We start from the raw sequence: 16654 nt of genomic DNA, 5'->3' as shown, positions 1-16654 counted from the left end.
GACCGCCGCGCGTCGTCAGCGATGGTCCCCCTCCCTCTCCCCGCTCAGCCCCGCCGTACGCGTGAATGGTCGGCCGGTCGTCGCTGGTCGGCGGCTGGTGAGACGTCGGCGTGGGCGAGCGCGTGGCCCGTGAAGTTCCCGCGCCCTCTGCCTGAACCGGCTGCTGGACCGGTTTGCGCTGAGCCGCGCGCACGTGCACCCGTGCGTGTGGGGGTCTCCCGCCCTGGCGGCGGGTTGAGTCCGGCCACCCGACGCCGCGCTGTTTCATCCGCGCCCGGCTGACCCGCGGAAACGGTGGCCGCACAGCCGCGTGCACAGCATCCGACGGCCCCCTGGCGGGAGCGACAGGACTGCGCCCGGCGCGGCGGGGCGTGACAACAGCGACCGCGCCCCCAGCGCAGGCGCAGCACGCCACGCCCGCACGGTGCTGTCGTCGGCATGGCCGGCGGCGAGCACAGTTCAGGCGCGTCGCTTCCGAACTCGCGAATCACCTCTCTTCGGAAGAGTCGCTAAGATACTGGCTTGAGGAGATCTCAGGACTCCGACTCGACGAGCGGGAGTCGCTGTGCTCGTCCGTGCGCCGCGAAGCAGACCGGCTGCGGGACGGTTGGACGGTGACTGCGACGTTCAGCCCGCTGCCCGGGGCGGGGGAATGAGATCCTCTTCTTTACCCGCGGCGGCCTCAAACACGCGGCTTGCCCGCGCTGGCGGCCGGTGTTTGCTGCGTTGGTCACCGTTGACTTTTGCGCGGGCCGCTGACGGAGGCTTTCGCTGTATGCACGACAAGAGTTTCGTCGCGGGTGGATGGAGCCCAAACGCGCCGAGTTGTGGCGCGGTTCTCCTTGGGGACCTGGTCGATGATTGTCGCTGGGTTAGCTCGGCAGAGCCACGCGACCGCGTCCAGGTCGGTAGCCGACCTTGGTAGTAGACTGATGACGGTAACGGTTGGGTTATGTATCGGCGTTTGTAATAGCGCCGTCGCCATTAGCGCCGCCGCCTCTCACGCTGCGGGAGGTGAGGGTCAGTGAAAGTGACGCCGCCTGATGAGAATCATACGCGAGGACCATGAAGGACGCGTCGCTCTGACCATCCGTGCCCGCCGGGGTGTAGCGCGCGCCGGCCGTGGCGTAACGATGACCGACAGCCGCCCCGCGCCGGATACGGTCTTCCCCCGTCCGCTCGCCGTCAGAAGGCCGGCCGGGCGCGCCTGCCCGCAGATGGACGGTGAATATCCCCCGTAAGCGTCAGATGACTCCCCGATGGACGTCAGATGACTCCTCGATGGGCGTCAGGTGACTCCCGCGGAGAGCTCGCTGGTATCGGCGGGCCGTCGTGGGAGCCGTTTCCTCATCGGCCCGGGGAGCAGCTCTACCCCGTCCACTCACGACTGATCGACGCCGCGTTATCGGCTCGGTGCTGTGGTCTTTGAGAGGCGGGGTAGCGGTCGGCGGCGTATAACGAGCGCCGCTTTGCGGTTGCTCGGACGCGATGCGTCACAGCGGAAACGCTCGGTCGGAGAAGTCGCCGACCGCAGCCGTGCGCTGCCGCCACGCGAGCCGAACCGAACCATCCGCCACCGACCCCCCCCCCCCGCAGCGGCGCCCCACTCAGCCCTCCTCGCAGCGGCGCCCCCACTCGACCCTCCGCGCTCCTCGCCCCCACCCCCTCAGCCCTCCTCACAGTGGCGCCCGCGCTCGATCCTCCCGCAGCGGCACCCCAGCTCGACCCTCTGCGCTTGTCGCCCCCGCTCGACCCTCCTCGAGCGGCGCCCCCTCTCGACCCTCGGCGCCCCCCCCCCCCCGCTCGACCCCCGGCGCTCCTGGCCCCCGCTCGACCCTCGGCGTCCCTCACTTCCGCTCCACCCCAGGCGCCCCCCCGCCCCCGCTCGACCCTCCTCGTAGCGGCGCCCCGCCCGACCCTCGGCGCCCCTCACCTCCGCTCGGCCCTCGGCGCCCCCCCGCCCCCTCTCGACCCTCCACGCAGCGACGCCCCCGCTCGACCCTCGGCGCCGCTCACCTCCGCTCGACCGAGGCGAGCCAGCGGCATCCCGGGCCATCATTTCCAACCAGAGCGGGCGGGGCGGCGTCCGGCGCCATGCGCTCCGCCTTATGTACGGCCGACGAGCTCGTAAAGACGGCGCTTCGTCAAACGCGGCGTCGCTTATTTCCCGCGGGAGCCGTGCCGACATTAACAAGTTTTTCGGCGGCAAACTTGCCGGCGTCCTTACGGGGCTAAGTTGGGCGCCGTAAGCCGCCGCGCCGCCGTCTGAAGGGGCGGATGACGCCTGCAGGTGAACCGTGTCGAGTTGGAATGAGCTGCGGTGAAATACGTGTGTGCTGGACTTGTGCGATGTCATGAGCTTGGGTGGTATGCCGTTAGGTCATCAGTCGGCGTTGATGAGATGTGATGGGTTGGCGAGCTGGTGAACTGTGATGTGATCTGGGGCGAGCTGGTGAACTGTGATGTGATCTGGGGCGAGCTGGTGAACTGTGATGTGATCTGGGGCGAGCTGGTGAACTGTGATGTGATCTGGGGCGAGCTGGTGAACTGTGATGTGATGGGTTGGCGAGCTGGTGAACTGTGATGTGATCTGGGGCGAGCTGGTGAACTGTGATGTGATCTGGGGCGAGCTGGTGAACTGTGATGTGATCTGGGGCGAGCTGGTGAACTGTGATATGATCTGGGGCGAGCTGGTGAACTGTGATGTGATCTGGCGATGATCTGGGGCGAGCTGGTGAACTGTGATATGATCTGGGGCGAGCTGGTGAACTGTGATATGATCTGGGGCGAGCTGGTGAACTGTGATGTGATCTGGGGCGAGCTGTGGCGAGATGCGGTTGACTACGGTGAGCTCTTGTAGGCGCAGGCTCGTCATGGGCCGGTCTAGCTGGCCTTGCGCTGGCGGCCACGGGATGCGGCCTCGGTGCTGGCGGCTGCGAAGGCGAGCACCACTCGACAAAGTGGCCGGTCATGTGACAAAGTGACCGGTCACGGATGAGCGGCGGCACGGCCGGCACCACTCCTGCGGCATATGCGCCGGCCATCTGCCGCTGCGGCGACGCCGCGCCTCCCTGACGTCACTGCGGCGGCGCCTGCGGCTGAGGCTGTGGATAAAATGGAGCTCAGTCGTGACGGCGGCCGGGGCCGGCAGGTTCAGTCTCGAGCTGGGCAGTGCTGAACTGTGACAGGCTGGGGCTGGGCCCGGTCCGGCGATGCGGGGCCGCGCCGACGGCGCCGGTGCGTGACTGGCCGCGGATTGGGGGGCGGAGGCCCGGATGATCCTCTCCGCCTGCCGGGCACGGTCCGGCACGATCTCCGAGACTGGCTCCGTCTGGCGCACGACCTCCGACTGAGGCCGTGATTACGGTCTCGCCTCCCCCTCCCCCTGCCGTCCGCATCGAGCGGGACTACTGCTGCGGGACGGTCCGCCGCCCCTCCGCGCGATCGGGTCGGGACAGTCCGCCGCCCCTCCACGCGACCGGGTCGGGATGCCGTTTTCGATCCCGCTGCCCGTTATTTCCTGAGGTTCTGTCTGGGATTGATGGTCCGTGTTTCTGGCCCGCGCTGGGCTGCTCTCCTTTTGATGCCGATCGGGCCCGGCTGCCCGCTAGGTCGTCTGTGGCCGCGGGCTGGGACTGCGCGTGTGCCCGCTCCGGTGTTCGCTGTCCGGTCCAGCCGGCTCGCCACAGCCGTCCCGCTGGAATGTTCACCGGCCGCCACTGCCGGCCGGCTGGCTCAGCCGCTGGTAGTGGTGGGCAGCGGTATAGTGGTGGACTACGGCGCACAGTACCGAGTCACGTCCGGCACGCGAGGCAGGACTGGTTCGCGGTTGACTCCCCGGGTCAGCCGCGGGTCGGGACGCATTGCTGCGGCGGCTTTCGGAAACCCCGAGGGATTGCAGAGCGGCTGGAGGCCCTCGTTGCGGGTTGCAGAGCTGACGCACTGAGCAGCGCGGAGTCGGGGTACGCAGGCTCAGGTCCGCGAGTCCAGCTGGTACAAGGTGAACGGGCAGATCATCGTCGGCCCGGGATCTGACGCAGTTTCGTTGTGGCGATTGAAGCCTGAGCCAGTCAGAGGGAGTGCTCTATGTTTGTACGGGGTTTTGAGCCGAAACAGTCATCTTGAAGATCATTCGGTGCAGCCACAGCTCTACCCTTTTTAAAGGGAGCATCCCATCTTTGGGCACATTTTGAAAACACACTCTTGTCAAAACCTCAGGATTAGCTATGTCTGACGATAATACTTTCTGATGTCACTGCCGCGCCGTCAGGACATATTGAGTAACGATTTAATTATTTTCGAGTCCAAATTGCGCTGTGCACGCTTTGTGTCAGCACTACGCTTTTTACCTGCAGTCGCAACCGCCGTTGTCTGACAACATCCATGAACATCCCTACTGGTGCGAACAGAAGAACGGTTGTGATTGGCCCAGTGAGAAAGGGCCTGTTACCCAGAAGCGAATTGGTTAAAGTTTGAACCAGCGCGTCACATCGATCATGTGATTTTCCCAATGCCAAAGCCAAAGCGCGCCTCGAAAAGAACCACAGTAATACACGCTGGAGGGGAGAAATCAAAGTCACGGTATAACGTTTTGTTAAATTCACGTGACAATAGCTTATATTCGCCTATCTTTTTCTTTAAAGGAAGTGTTTCAAGCTTTCGTAGCATTTTGACGCATGAGCGTGTTGCAAACATTACAGAACACACGCGCTGGGAACAACGAGGTAAATGAAATGCATTACTTTCATAGTGGTGAGCAGGGAGTCAAATCGAAATTCTTAGCTCTTCAGAAGGATTTCGAGAAAACTGGTCGTAGTAATCAAATCGCACGCGTCTGATGTTAAGTGCCAAGAGCAAACTGGTGGCATGCCCCCTTCACTCCCTTTCATGAGGACGGGATCCCCGTGATGTCTGGGCCGCAGAGTAGGCCGCCCACGGCCCTGACCCTGGTCATGTGATAATCAGGCGATCATTTCCGATACTCATGAAAGGTTAGCAGCATCTAGATCACCATGGTCACGCACCCCTTACGACGGCGACGGCGGCGGCGGCTGGGAGCCAATGTCATCCTCCATAGCCGCGCCTCAGAAGGACCACTTCACCCGGCCATGTTAAGGCCGCTGCCGTCCGTCCTCAGCCAGCGTGAAGTGTGCGGCCGACACCGATCATATTCCCAACGCATGCTGTCGCCTGCCATGCAACGTGTCCTCGGCTGTCCGCCCCCCCCCCCCCCCTCAGTGGCGGCGCGTGGTGTGTCTTTCGGCGCGCGTCATCCAGTAAACGAGTGATCGCGCTGAGCGGGGGAAGGGGTGATGGGGGGGGGGGGGGAGGGTGCCGCCCGGCGCGGTTTGTCGTTCAGAAGAATTGCTGGAGACTTTTGCTTCCCAGGAAAGCGTTGTTCCCTGTCATTGACCTACAAGGTTGAACTAGGGAATGTGTGCTGTCGCCAGTAGAGTCAGATCTACGCCGCACTTGAGGCGTGGTCTTTGCCTCGGTCCTCCACGGACCGGCCTTCCGGTCTTGCACCGCCTACAGGCCGTCTAGTCACACGGCGAATTGTTATTTCGTAGCGATGTGGACTAAATCAATTACCTGCTACCGACTGTGTGAGGCGAAATGAGAGCTGTCATTCTGGCAAACGTGCGTCATCAATCATGTGAGCTAATTCTCAGCTGCGAGACGTTCAAAAGAGCCAGCCCGCAGCGGCAACTTTTGAGCCCACAACAGCGTGACATTATGAAGAGCTTGATGCGTCAAAGGGCGTGACTTTTTGGATGGATTAGCGCCGGAGATAGCTATCGTGACCGGTTTCCGATGGGCTCCGGGAGGGACCCGCCAGGGACTAACGGTCCTCGCCCCAAATTTACCGTTTAGTTTGAGCTGTTTCCTCGTAATAATAGCGGAAAGGTCAGGTCAGGCCACGACAAATTTAATATGAAAAGAAAATTAGTAATGTGTGTTGTTGTCAGCCGTTTTATACGCAAACGCTCCATACACCTAAGTCTGCCAGAACACACGAATGTTGCGGACCGATGCCCCAGCCGAGTGAGTCGGCTGCTTGTGGCAGCCCGGTAGCCAGCCTCACGCCGGCCCAGTCACTCCAGGCATCTCCCTGATGGTGTGTCACGCTGCCATCACACTGATGGTGCGTTGCGCCCGTCGCCATCACACTGATGGTGTGTCGCGCCCGTCGCCATCACACTGATGATGTGTCGCGCCCGTCGCCATCACACTGATGATGTGTCGCGCCCGTCGCCATCACCTCGGATGGTGTGTCGCGCCCATCGCCATCACACTGATAGTGTGTCGCGCCCGTCGCCATCACACTGCTGAACCCCGTCCGGGAGGTGTCGCAACTCGCGTGTAACATGCGTGACCCACAACCAGGAGGGTACCGAGTCCAGAGCCTGTTGCCTGTTGTTACTTGTTAGCTGTAAACCGGGACGTGTTCCAGTTTGCTCTCTGCAGTCGGCGTGAAGGAATGCAGCGCCGCGCACCACAAGAGAAGCGGGCGGTGTATATTACACCCCGTCCCGACCGGCGACACGGCGCCCCTGTGACCCTTCTCTGACTCCCCCCCCCCCTTTTCCCCGTTAGGTGCCGTGAGAGCAAGTACGCGGCCAACCTGCCCGACACGGCGGTCATCATCTGCTTCCACAACGAGGCGTGGTCGGTGCTGCTGAGGACAGTGCACTCGGTCATCGACCGCTCGCCGCCGCACCTGCTCAAGCAGGTCATCCTGGTGGACGACTTCTCCGACATGGGTGAGTGGGTCGCCGCGGACGGCGCCGGCGGCTCGGAGCTGACTGTTGGGAGGCGCGACCGATCCGGCTTGAGCGGCGCCGCGATGGCCGCGGGGCGGCCGGCCGGCGGTGTTTTGTAGTGTGAGGCTGCCGGTGCCGGCCAGTGACGAGTCGACTTAACGGAGGCCGGCCATCGGCGCCGCATGTCGGCGGGCGACGGGCGCCGGTGTCGCGTGGCGGCGACCTCCCCAGCGGGGACGCGAGGGCGGCCCGGCCGGCGACACCGGCGACCCGGGGACCGCGAAGTCGAGGCTCTGACCTGACCGGGGGAGGCGGCGAAGCACCGGGCCGTCCGAGGCACGCGGCAGCAGTGACCTCCCGCCTCCATGACCGTGAACGCGGCCGTGACCGGGCCGCAGTGACAAGTGACGCCCGCTGCTACGTCGGCCCAGGGAGCGACATGTCGCGCCGAGGAGGTTACATGGATCGGGCCATGTCGGCCAGGCCGGACCCGCTGCGCCTACACACGGCTAGAGGCGGTTCGGGACAGGCCGAGTGCGGAAGCGGAGTCATCGGCATTATTGTGACGTGGTCTGAGTCCCCCTTGAGTCCCCCCTCCCCCTCGGTCTGAGTCCCCTCCTCGGTGTGATCTTCAGCCCCCCTGGCGGCTTGTCGCCCGTCTTTGCTGTGTGGTATGCTCCCATGGCATTGCCCGGCACTGATGTGCCCCTGACATTTGACTTAGGCTTATGACACTCTCGTGTGCATTGAGCTGCAGTACACATCACGTAGCCGTTGGTAGTTGTAGTAGCGGAAGGCTTAGGACCGGGAATGCCGCGGGCACCACCACCTTCTGAGAAGACCAAGCACCAGCCCTATGCTAGCGACATGTGGAAGCAATCGCCCTCGAGACTGGTTAGGGTGCCCCCGATTTCTGAAACCTTTCTGCATCTACAAACGGAAAGAATGGGAGAATGGAAAAGAGGGAAATGTGTTTCAGCTACCCGCGTCGAACCATCAACCTCGTCAGTTTTGCGTGGCGCGTGCCACCAACAGTCAGATTTGGGCTGACTGCGCGGGTCGCATCGGGTTAAAAGAAAACGAAAAAGGAACTTGCCTGATCTTTGAACGTGCTCCTGTCAAAAGAGGACAGTAAATAGTATATATGCATTGGCTGCGATGTGATCTTTCGACTTTCCCACTTGACCTCGGCAGTGAGGTCTGCGCGTAGTTGATCAGCTGACCTGCGGATGAGTGAAATGGTGTAGAGGAAGCGTTACCCTGGGCAGGCGGCACGCTGCTGGAATTGCCGCCATGGGATAATGCTGTCCGGTATGCGATCCACACGTGCAGCACATTGCATGACCGCGAGGAGGGACTGCAAGGCACGCGGGCCCCCTCACCAACAAGGGACGAGGAGGGACTGGAAGGTACGCGGGCCCCCTCACCAACAAGGGACGGGGAAGGACTGGAAGGCACGCGGGCTCCTCACCCACAAGGGACGGGGAAGGACTGGAAGGCACGCGGGCCCCCTCACCGACAAGGGACGGGGAAGGACTGGAAGGCACGCGGGCCCCCTCACCGACAAGGGACGAGGAAGGACTGGAAGGCACGCGGGCCCCCTCACCCACAAGGGACGGGGAAGGACTGGAAGGCACGCGGGCCCCCTCACCCACGAGGGACGAGGAGGGACTGCAAGGCACGCGGGCCCCTCACCCACAAGGGACGGGGAAGGACTGGAAGGCACGCGGGCCCCCTCACCAACAAGGGACGAGGAGGGACTGCAAGGCACGCGGGCTCCCTCACCAACAAGGGGTGAGGAAGGACTGGAAGGCACGCGGGCCCCCTCACCAACAAGGGACGAGGAGGGACTGCAAGGCACGCGGGCCCCTCACCGACCAGGGACGAGGAAGGACTGAAAGGCACGCGGGCCCCCTCACCAACAAGGGACGAGGAGGGACTGCAAGGAACGCGAGCTCTCTCACCCACAAGGGACGGAGAAGGACTGGAAGGCACGCGGGCCCCCTCACCAACAAGGGACGAGGAGGGACTGCAAGGTACGCGAGCTCTCTCACCCACAAGGGACGGGGAAGGACTGGAAGGCACGCGGGCCCCCTCACCAACAAGGGACGAGGAGGGACTGCAAGGCACGCGGGCTCCCTCACCAACAAGGGGTGAGGAAGGACTGGAAGGCACGCGGGCCCCCTCACCAACAAGGGACGAGGAGGGACTGCAAGGCACGCGGGCTCCCTCACCAACAAGGGGTGAGGAAGGACTGGAAGGCATGCGGGCCCCTCACCGACAAGGGACGAGGAAGGACTGAAAGGCACGCGGGCCCCTCACCGACAAGGGACGAGGAAGGACTGCAAGGCGCGCAGGCTCCCTCACCGACAAGCGACGGGGAAGGACTGGAAGGCACGCGGGCCCCCTCGCCGACAGGGGACGGGGAAGGACTGGAAGGCACGCGGGCTCCCTCACCGACAAGCGACGAGGAAGGTTGCAGCACAGCCGCATCAAATCCTTCATTTAAATGTGGGATGCAGGTCCGCGCTACTTGTCCCTTGCATATGCTGTTGGTGAGCCAACTCCGCTCTGGAGGCGCGTGAGACGCCGCCTGGCGGTGCCGGCGAGGTCGTCCGAGCGGGCCCCGCGCCGCCGGCTGGGCACCTGACCGGTTTCAGGAGCCGGTCCTGCCGGCGGTCAGCCCCGCGCCCGGCGGCTCGGCCTTGGCAGTGAACTGGGGCAGGGGCGAATGAGAGGGGGCAGGGGCGAATGAGGGGGGAGGGGCGAATGAGGAGGGACAGTTGAATGAGGGGGCAGAGGCAGGAGGGCTGGACTGTAATGGGGGTCAGATCATCGTGCGTGAGGGGCTGTTCTGAGTCGGGTCAGATAATCTGGTGAATGTAACCGCGTTGGAGCGTGCTGGGAGTGTCCAGGCGAGTTGCTCTGGATCGGGTCAGGTTGGGCTTTTCGATGTCTGGTCAGGTCATTTTCCAGATATGTCTCCACCGGTCCTGGCGGCGACCGTACCGGTGCGGCCAGTTAGATTGCCGCCCATGAGGTGTGGAACTGCCTCGGGCTCGACCAGGCCGCTATCCACGCGGGCTGTACTCAGCAATAAAGGTCAGCAGCTCACTCGTATGGCTGCACGAAGTCCAGTCGGCTCGCGGTCCGCACGGAACCGCACTAGTTGGGGTAAGTCCCTCCCCTTCTTCTGGGGGATCGTGCTGAGCCGTGCCGCCGCCCGTGCTTGGCTGCGATGATCGGGCTCAGGCTGTGGCCCCGCCCCGCCATTGCCAAACACGGCACAACGGGGCGACGGTGACTCGAGAGCCGACCGGTTCGGTGCATTCGTGCGCAGCAGCGTTGACCAGCAGCGTGCCCCGCGTGCGGCGCCGTTTCTTCCGCCGCCGGGGCTCACGCCGAGCATAAGCCACCAGTGACGTCGAGCTTGAGGGCCGACCCTGGAAGCTAGCGGGCCCGAAAATACGCTCGTGACGCGGGGGTGGCGTGCCGGCCGTCGCTTGATGCACTCGCGTGACGTACGGAGGCCGGCGCGGCGGGCGGGCGAATATTTCGGGACGCTGGGCCGGCCCGGGCGCGTCCTGCGCTTAATTCTGAGCTTTATTAGTGTCCGTCGGGGCCGGGCGAGCGTTTGTGTGATCGATGCGGATCGATGTGGGCCGAGTTGTCCCGGGCGGCGGGGTGCCAGCTTCCGTCCTCAGCGCCGCCGCCGCCGACTCCGCGTGTGACTCCTCAGCGCCGCCGACTCCGACTCCGCGTGTGACTCCTCAGCGCCGCCGACTCCGACTCCGCGTGTGACTCCTCAGTGCCGCCGACTCCGCGTGTGACTCCTCAGCGCCGCCGACTCCGCGTGTGACTCCTCAGCGCCGCCGACTTCGACTCCGCGTGTGACTCCTCAGCGCCGCCGACTTCGACTCCGCGTGTGACTCCTCAGCGCCGCCGACTCCGACTCCGCGTGTGACTCCTCAGCGCCGCCGACTCCGCGTGTGACTCCTCAGCGCCGGCGACTCCGCACTATCGGCGGCCGTGTTGCTCTCGCAGCTCTCCGATCGGTCGCCTCGAACACTGCAGCCATCGGAGCGTCACCTCAGCACGTGCGGCCGGTCGGATTAGAGCCGCAGTTATGGCCGGTGTCGGGCCCGGCCGCGGCGCGGCCGGATTATTGCGGCCGCCCGCGCCGCGGTCGGTCTTCATTAGGACCCGAGCGCGGCTCTCGACGGGTCGTCTGCCGGCTGGTGGCGTCGCCGGCCGCCAAATTAGCCGCGTCGGCGCCCGTCGAGTGCGGCTCTTCAGGCGCGCGCGTCGGAGGCGCTGGGGCGCGGCTAATCTTCGGGATCATACGGTCAGAGATGAGTCTGAGTGACCCGCGGGGTGCTTTGGTCGTATTGCGGCGCTCTGCGCTCTGCGGTTGGAAAAAGCCGAGTGGATGGCTGTCGGCGTCTGCAGGGAAGGAGCTGCGGATGCAAAATTGGTACTTGGTGGACTCTGGGGCAAGTTTTGCCCAGCATGAACCTGAGGACCAAAGGAATGGAAAACGGTGAATCCCGCCTGGACAGCGAGGTCCGTCCTGTTTTGTCTGGCACCCCGCACTATCTGAACACCACGTCTGTCCAGGGATGGCGTAAAACGCCTTGACGAAACATATGGAAGTCGCCATCAGATGGCCAAGCACGTCGAGTAACTGGTTTCTGGCCGGGTTTGCCACATCTGCCGGATTATACCAGCGTGTCACTCCGGCGGCCAGCACCTGACTGGCGAACGGCCTGGCTGGCCGCGTGAGGCTGTGCCCGCCGCGGCGCGGCGGTGACCAGGCCCTGGCCCGGGAGCACGGGAGGTCCAGCGGCCGGCCGGCGCGGCGGCACGTTCGATTGCATAACTCCATCCACCTCCGGACAGGACGGGACCGGTTCGGCTCCGGTGCCGGCGGCTGGCCCGGCACTATTCCGACAGGGTCAAGGAACGGCCCCAAAATCAGGCGCGTGGGGTCGACAGGGCGTGCCGGGGGGTGATGCGCGGCGAGGGCCCGGGAAAGCCTAGTTATTCATCGCCACACGCCATTGCAGACACTCACAGGCGTGATCAATCGTAGATCGTCGATGCTATGGGTGCGGTTACGTCGGCTTGCATTATGCTCGCATGTATGAGGTTTGTGCTCAAATTTTTGGATTTTTTAATGTTTTAAGTTTTTGTGCAGATGGCTTGATTAAGACGCTGTCTGACCTCGCCGTCTCCGCGTTCCTTTTGAATGGTGTGGAGTGGTGTCAATCGACAAGAGACATCTGCCATTTTGAATGGTGTGCTGCCTCTCCACGAGAGACATCCGCCAATTTGAAAGACACCTGTCCGACTGGCGATGTATCCTGATTAATTGAGGCAGCGGAAACAGCCCTCATTCATCATGCATAGTTGCCATTTCCTCAGCATCGTGTCCTTCCGTTGATTACAGAGCAAGTCTCCCGTCGCCATCGCGCCGTCGCTCACTCCGCCAGCTAATCCGCCAATCAGTTGTGTCCATCAGTGCGGCTGCTGGCGTCCCTCTCATTAGCGCCTTTTCGACGACTGGCCCGCTATCGGTCGGCCCGGCTGCCGCGGCTTGCATGCAACGGCGGTGGCGGCACGCATCCCTGCGACACGCCTGCCTGCGACACCTGCGACCCCCCCCCCCCCCCCCACTCAACACGCTCAACGCGGCCTGGCACCGCCGGCCGCCGCCAGCTGCCGGCAGCCGGCTGTTGACCCTCACCAACCACGAATCAGTCAGCCTCAGCCCGCGCGAATCAGTGGCTCATTCAGATAACGAGGAGTGAATGTGATTCCAAGTGATGACCCGGCTGGCAACTGCCTTGAGTCGGAAGCGACTCAACGCACGCGAAGTTGAATCAGGCGCAAGTGCCCCACTCACGCAGTCCTCCGCCACGTCGGGCCGCCCGGCCGGCGCCTGGCCGCTGGCAGACCGGACCGCCAGCCGGTGCTGGCCCGGCCGGCCGGCTGCACTGCCCCGTCGCCCGGCCCGCCGGCGTCGCGTGGCCGTGTCTCGTTACGGCCGATCGTGCCCGCCTTTAGCGGAAGGCGCGCTGTACCCCCGGGACGGCGGCGCGGCCGGCCGTCCCGGCCGAGCCGAACGCGGCAAATTGGCCGCGTTCGGCCCGGACGTGACGCCTCGCCGTGGTCCCAGGCGGCCGGCCAACGGGTGGCGACGGGGCGATGACAGGATTCGCCAGAGATGCATTGCGCGTAGGAGCGGCGTTGCGCGACGTCGGCGCAGGGTATGCACGTCGCACGTAGACGCTACCCTACACGTACTCAAAACTTGGGGTGTCTCTACACCTCGCTAACAGTCTGAGCCTTCACCACAAGAAATGCGGTGCGCAGCGATGACAATGCGAGCTGGCAGACGAGATCCGCCGCTGGGACAATGCGACCGCCTGTTTAGATGTCGCGGCGTCGGTGCTCCAATGCGCGTCGAGCGGCGAGTGGCGTCGATCCGCGCCCGGCCGCCGCCGGCCGTCCGCTGTTGGGCGGGCCGACGCGTGCTTCGAGAGTCGCTTGCAACGTTAATTGTCGAGGGGTGGCCGTGTGGCAGGTGCGCCGGCCGGTGTCGCTCACGGCGCTCGCGGCGCTCCCGGGCGGCTGCGCTGCCAGCGCCGATCGGCCCCGGGTCTGCCGGCGGCGGGGAGGCGAGCGGTCCCCCGAGGAGGTTGAGGCGAAGGGTCTACGTGGAGGGAGGAGTGAGGGGTCCCCCGTGGAGGGAGAGACAAGGGTCCCCCGAGGGGGGAGGTGAGGGGTCCCCGGGAGGGGAGAGGTGAAGGGTCCCCGGGGGAAAGGCAAGGGGTCTCCGGCGAGGGAGAGGTGCGGGGTCTCCCGATAAGGGGGAGGTGAAGGGTTCCCGGTGAGGGGGAGGTGAGGGGTCTCCCGGTGAGGGGAAGGTGAAGGGTCCCCGGGGAGGGAGAGGTGAGGGGTCTCCCGGTGAGGGGAAGGTGAAGTGTCTCCCGGTGAGGGGGAGGTGAAGGGTCCCCGGGGAGGGAGAGGTGAGGGGTCTCCCGGTGAGGGGAAGGTGAAGTGTCTCCCGGTGAGGGGAAGGTGAAGTGTCTCCCGGTGAGGGGGAGGTGAATGGTCCCCGGGGAGGGAGAGGTGAGGGGTCTCCCGGTGAGGGGAAGGTGAAGTGTCTCCCGGTGAGGGGGAGGTGAAGGGTCCCCGGGGAGGGAGAGGTGAGGGGTCTCCCGGTGAGGGGAAGGTGAAGTGTCTCCCGGTGAGGGGGAGGTGAATGGTCCCCGGGGAGGGAGAGGTGAGGGGTCTCCCGGTGAGGGGAAGGTGAAGTGTCTCCCGGTGAGGGGGAGGTGAAGTGTCTCCCGGTGAGGGGGAGGTGAAGGGTCCCCGGGGAGGGAGAGGTGAGGGGTCTCCCGGTGAGGGGAAGGTGAAGTGTCTCCCGGTGAGGGGAAGGTGAAGTGTCTCCCGGTGAGGGGGAGGTGAAGGGTCCCCGGGGAGGGAGAGGTGAGGGGTCTCCCGGTGAGGGGGAGGTGAAGTGTCTCCCGGTGAGGGGGAGGTGAAGGGTCCCCGGGGAGGGGGAGGTGAGGGGTCTCCCGGTGAGGGGAAGGTGAAGTGTCTCCCGGTGAGGGGGAGGTGAAGGGTCCCCGGGGAGGGAGAGGTGAGGGGTCTCCCGGTGAGGGGGAGGTGAAGTGTCTCCCGGTGAGGGGGAGGTGAATGGTCCCCGGGGAGGGAGAGGTGAAGGGTCCCCGGGGAGGGAGAGGTGCGGGGTCTCCCGGTGAGGGGGAGGTGAAGGGTCCCCGGGGAGGGAGAGGTGAGGGGTCTCCCGGTGAGGGGAAGGTGAAGTGTCTCCCGGTGAGGGGGAGGTGAAGGGTCCCCGGGGAGGGAGAGGTGAGGGGTCTCCCGGTGAGGGGGAGGTGAAGTGTCTCCCGGTGAGGGGGAGGTGAAGTGTCTCCCGGTGAGGGGGAGGTGAAGGGTCCCCGGGGAGGGAGAGGTGAGGGGTCTCCCGGTGAGGGCAGGCGGGTGCCCTTGGGCGGGAGGGCGGGTGTAAATGGAGAAGCGGAAATGGACCACAACTATGCAAGTAATGTGAGTGGGGTACATGCTTTGTGATTCGCATGATTGATTGATCTTCATGTTATGGGCGCAAAATGACCACAGTAGTCGGCGCGCCCTAAAACTCCAATCAACAACAACAATTGGTCTTCATGCATAGGATGCTTGGTGATAGTGACTCGCATTGCAGTGAGGGCGGATCGAGCTTCCGATCGTGGGGACACCTGAGTTCTTTGCAGAAAAATGCGTGCAATGTGCATGGGGGCAATTGGGGGGGGGGGGGGGGGGGCAACAACGGTACCGTCATGGGAGATGTGGTCATGCCCCCGCCCCCTCTCCCACTAGATCAACCAGTGCATCACAGGTGCTAGAGACTGTTGATGAGTCGCATTTATTCATTGAACTTACCGGTTCCGGCTTCCAAACAGGCGTGCTGGTTTTTAAAACTTTTTCAGACATACTCTTCAATGCTGTTATTGTCTGTTATGACCTGAAAGCTCACATGGTCTCGTCATGATTGGTGCCAGACATCCATTTGAAACGTTAAGTGCTAACTGTATTTGGGGTACTCCACTACACCGAAGCGACACGCGGCTAACATTAATGGTTGGGTGCGTGAGTAAACACACGCGGGTGTGAAAGACTGAACATTTTGGTTCTGTCACAGTCCCTGGTCTGATGTATGGGGTTCGATCCCCTGCGGTGCCACCCTTGCTGTCAGAGTGAGAGGCCATATATAAGCTGAGTGCGTCGTGAAGCCCCAAAGACACCCCCATACACCCAGCGCCTTATCCCTGGTCATCCATGAAATAGCTTCGCTTAACATCAGCACATAATTTAATGGCGTTCTTGTGCGTACACTACATCACCGACGGTGAAACAGCCCGGCCTGGCTTTTATTCCACGACATGGTGAGCACTGGCGGGCGTGTCAATCGACATGGTGAGCACTGGCGGGCGTGTCAATCGACATGGTGAGCACTGGCGGGCGTGTCAATCGACATGGTGAGCACTGGCGGGCGTGTCAATCGACATGGTGAGCACTGGCGGGCGTGTCAATCGACATGGTGAGCACTGGCGGGCGTGTCAATCGACATGGTGAGCACTGGCGGGCATGTCAATCGCTACCAGAACGTCAGAACAGCGTTGTGCTTGATTCCGCGGTATTGGAATCTATTCCGGCTCGGGTTCACAGCGCATAGCGCGAATTCCGACTTTTCGGTTCCGAAGTCCGATTCCGATTCCGACTCCGAACCCAAACTCCTAACTCCGACTCGAATCCGACTCCAAACAGCACAACATGACTTTGAGCCAACCACTGTTCCGATTCAATGGTTTACGGTTCAAGTACGGAATCGATTCCAGTGTAGTCGGTTGCGGTGACAGCAGTTTGGGGTACCAACCATTCTGCGGGCCTTGTTTATCCTACGTAGGAAATATATTTCGGTTGCAATGTATGCATATATTACTGCGTACCGTTTGGGGCACATGTGAGCTGTCGGAATCGGAGTCCGCCTTTTAACTGGCATGTTTATTTGAGTCGACTCACCGATAGTTTGGTTAAGTGGCTATCGACTCCGACTCACTGCGAAGATTTGCAGGAACCAGTTTTGACCCGAATTTGGATGACTTCTGAGCTGGTGTGAACTATACTCGGAGTTCAAGTCCACAAGTCCGCTGCCGCCTTCATCTGCCTAACATGGGCTTGCAACTGGAGCTTTGTGGATGCTGGAAATTAAGTGATGAACTTATCTTTGTTCTGATGAAACTTCCCCTGTGTTCCGCGTGTGCGCATGCACGCAAACCAAACAAATCCGATCTGTCGATCGGGTGTGCCGTCCGCCAGCC

At 63.2% G+C, this 16654-nt stretch overlaps 1 protein-coding gene across 1 annotated transcript in view; it reads left to right on the top strand.

Moving 5' to 3' along the window:
* LOC119109490 (putative polypeptide N-acetylgalactosaminyltransferase 9) overlaps positions 1 to 16654 on the top strand; it is a 75652-nt gene that overhangs the window by 20434 nt on the left and 38564 nt on the right. The window contains exon 2 of the mRNA XM_037233116.1: positions 6598 to 6764. Coding sequence (XP_037089011.1) covers positions 6598 to 6764 — 167 coding nt within the window. The remainder of the gene's footprint in view (positions 1 to 6597; positions 6765 to 16654) is intronic.

Source organism: Pollicipes pollicipes, unplaced genomic scaffold, assembly GCF_011947565.3.
Source record: "Pollicipes pollicipes isolate AB1234 unplaced genomic scaffold, Ppol_2.1 Scaffold_7231;HRSCAF=8579_pilon_pilon_pilon, whole genome shotgun sequence".
Taxonomy (NCBI): Eukaryota; Metazoa; Arthropoda; class Thecostraca; order Pollicipedomorpha; family Pollicipedidae; genus Pollicipes; species Pollicipes pollicipes.
The sequence above is the reverse complement of the archived record's forward strand: the minus strand, read 5'-3'. Positions and strand labels throughout refer to the sequence as shown.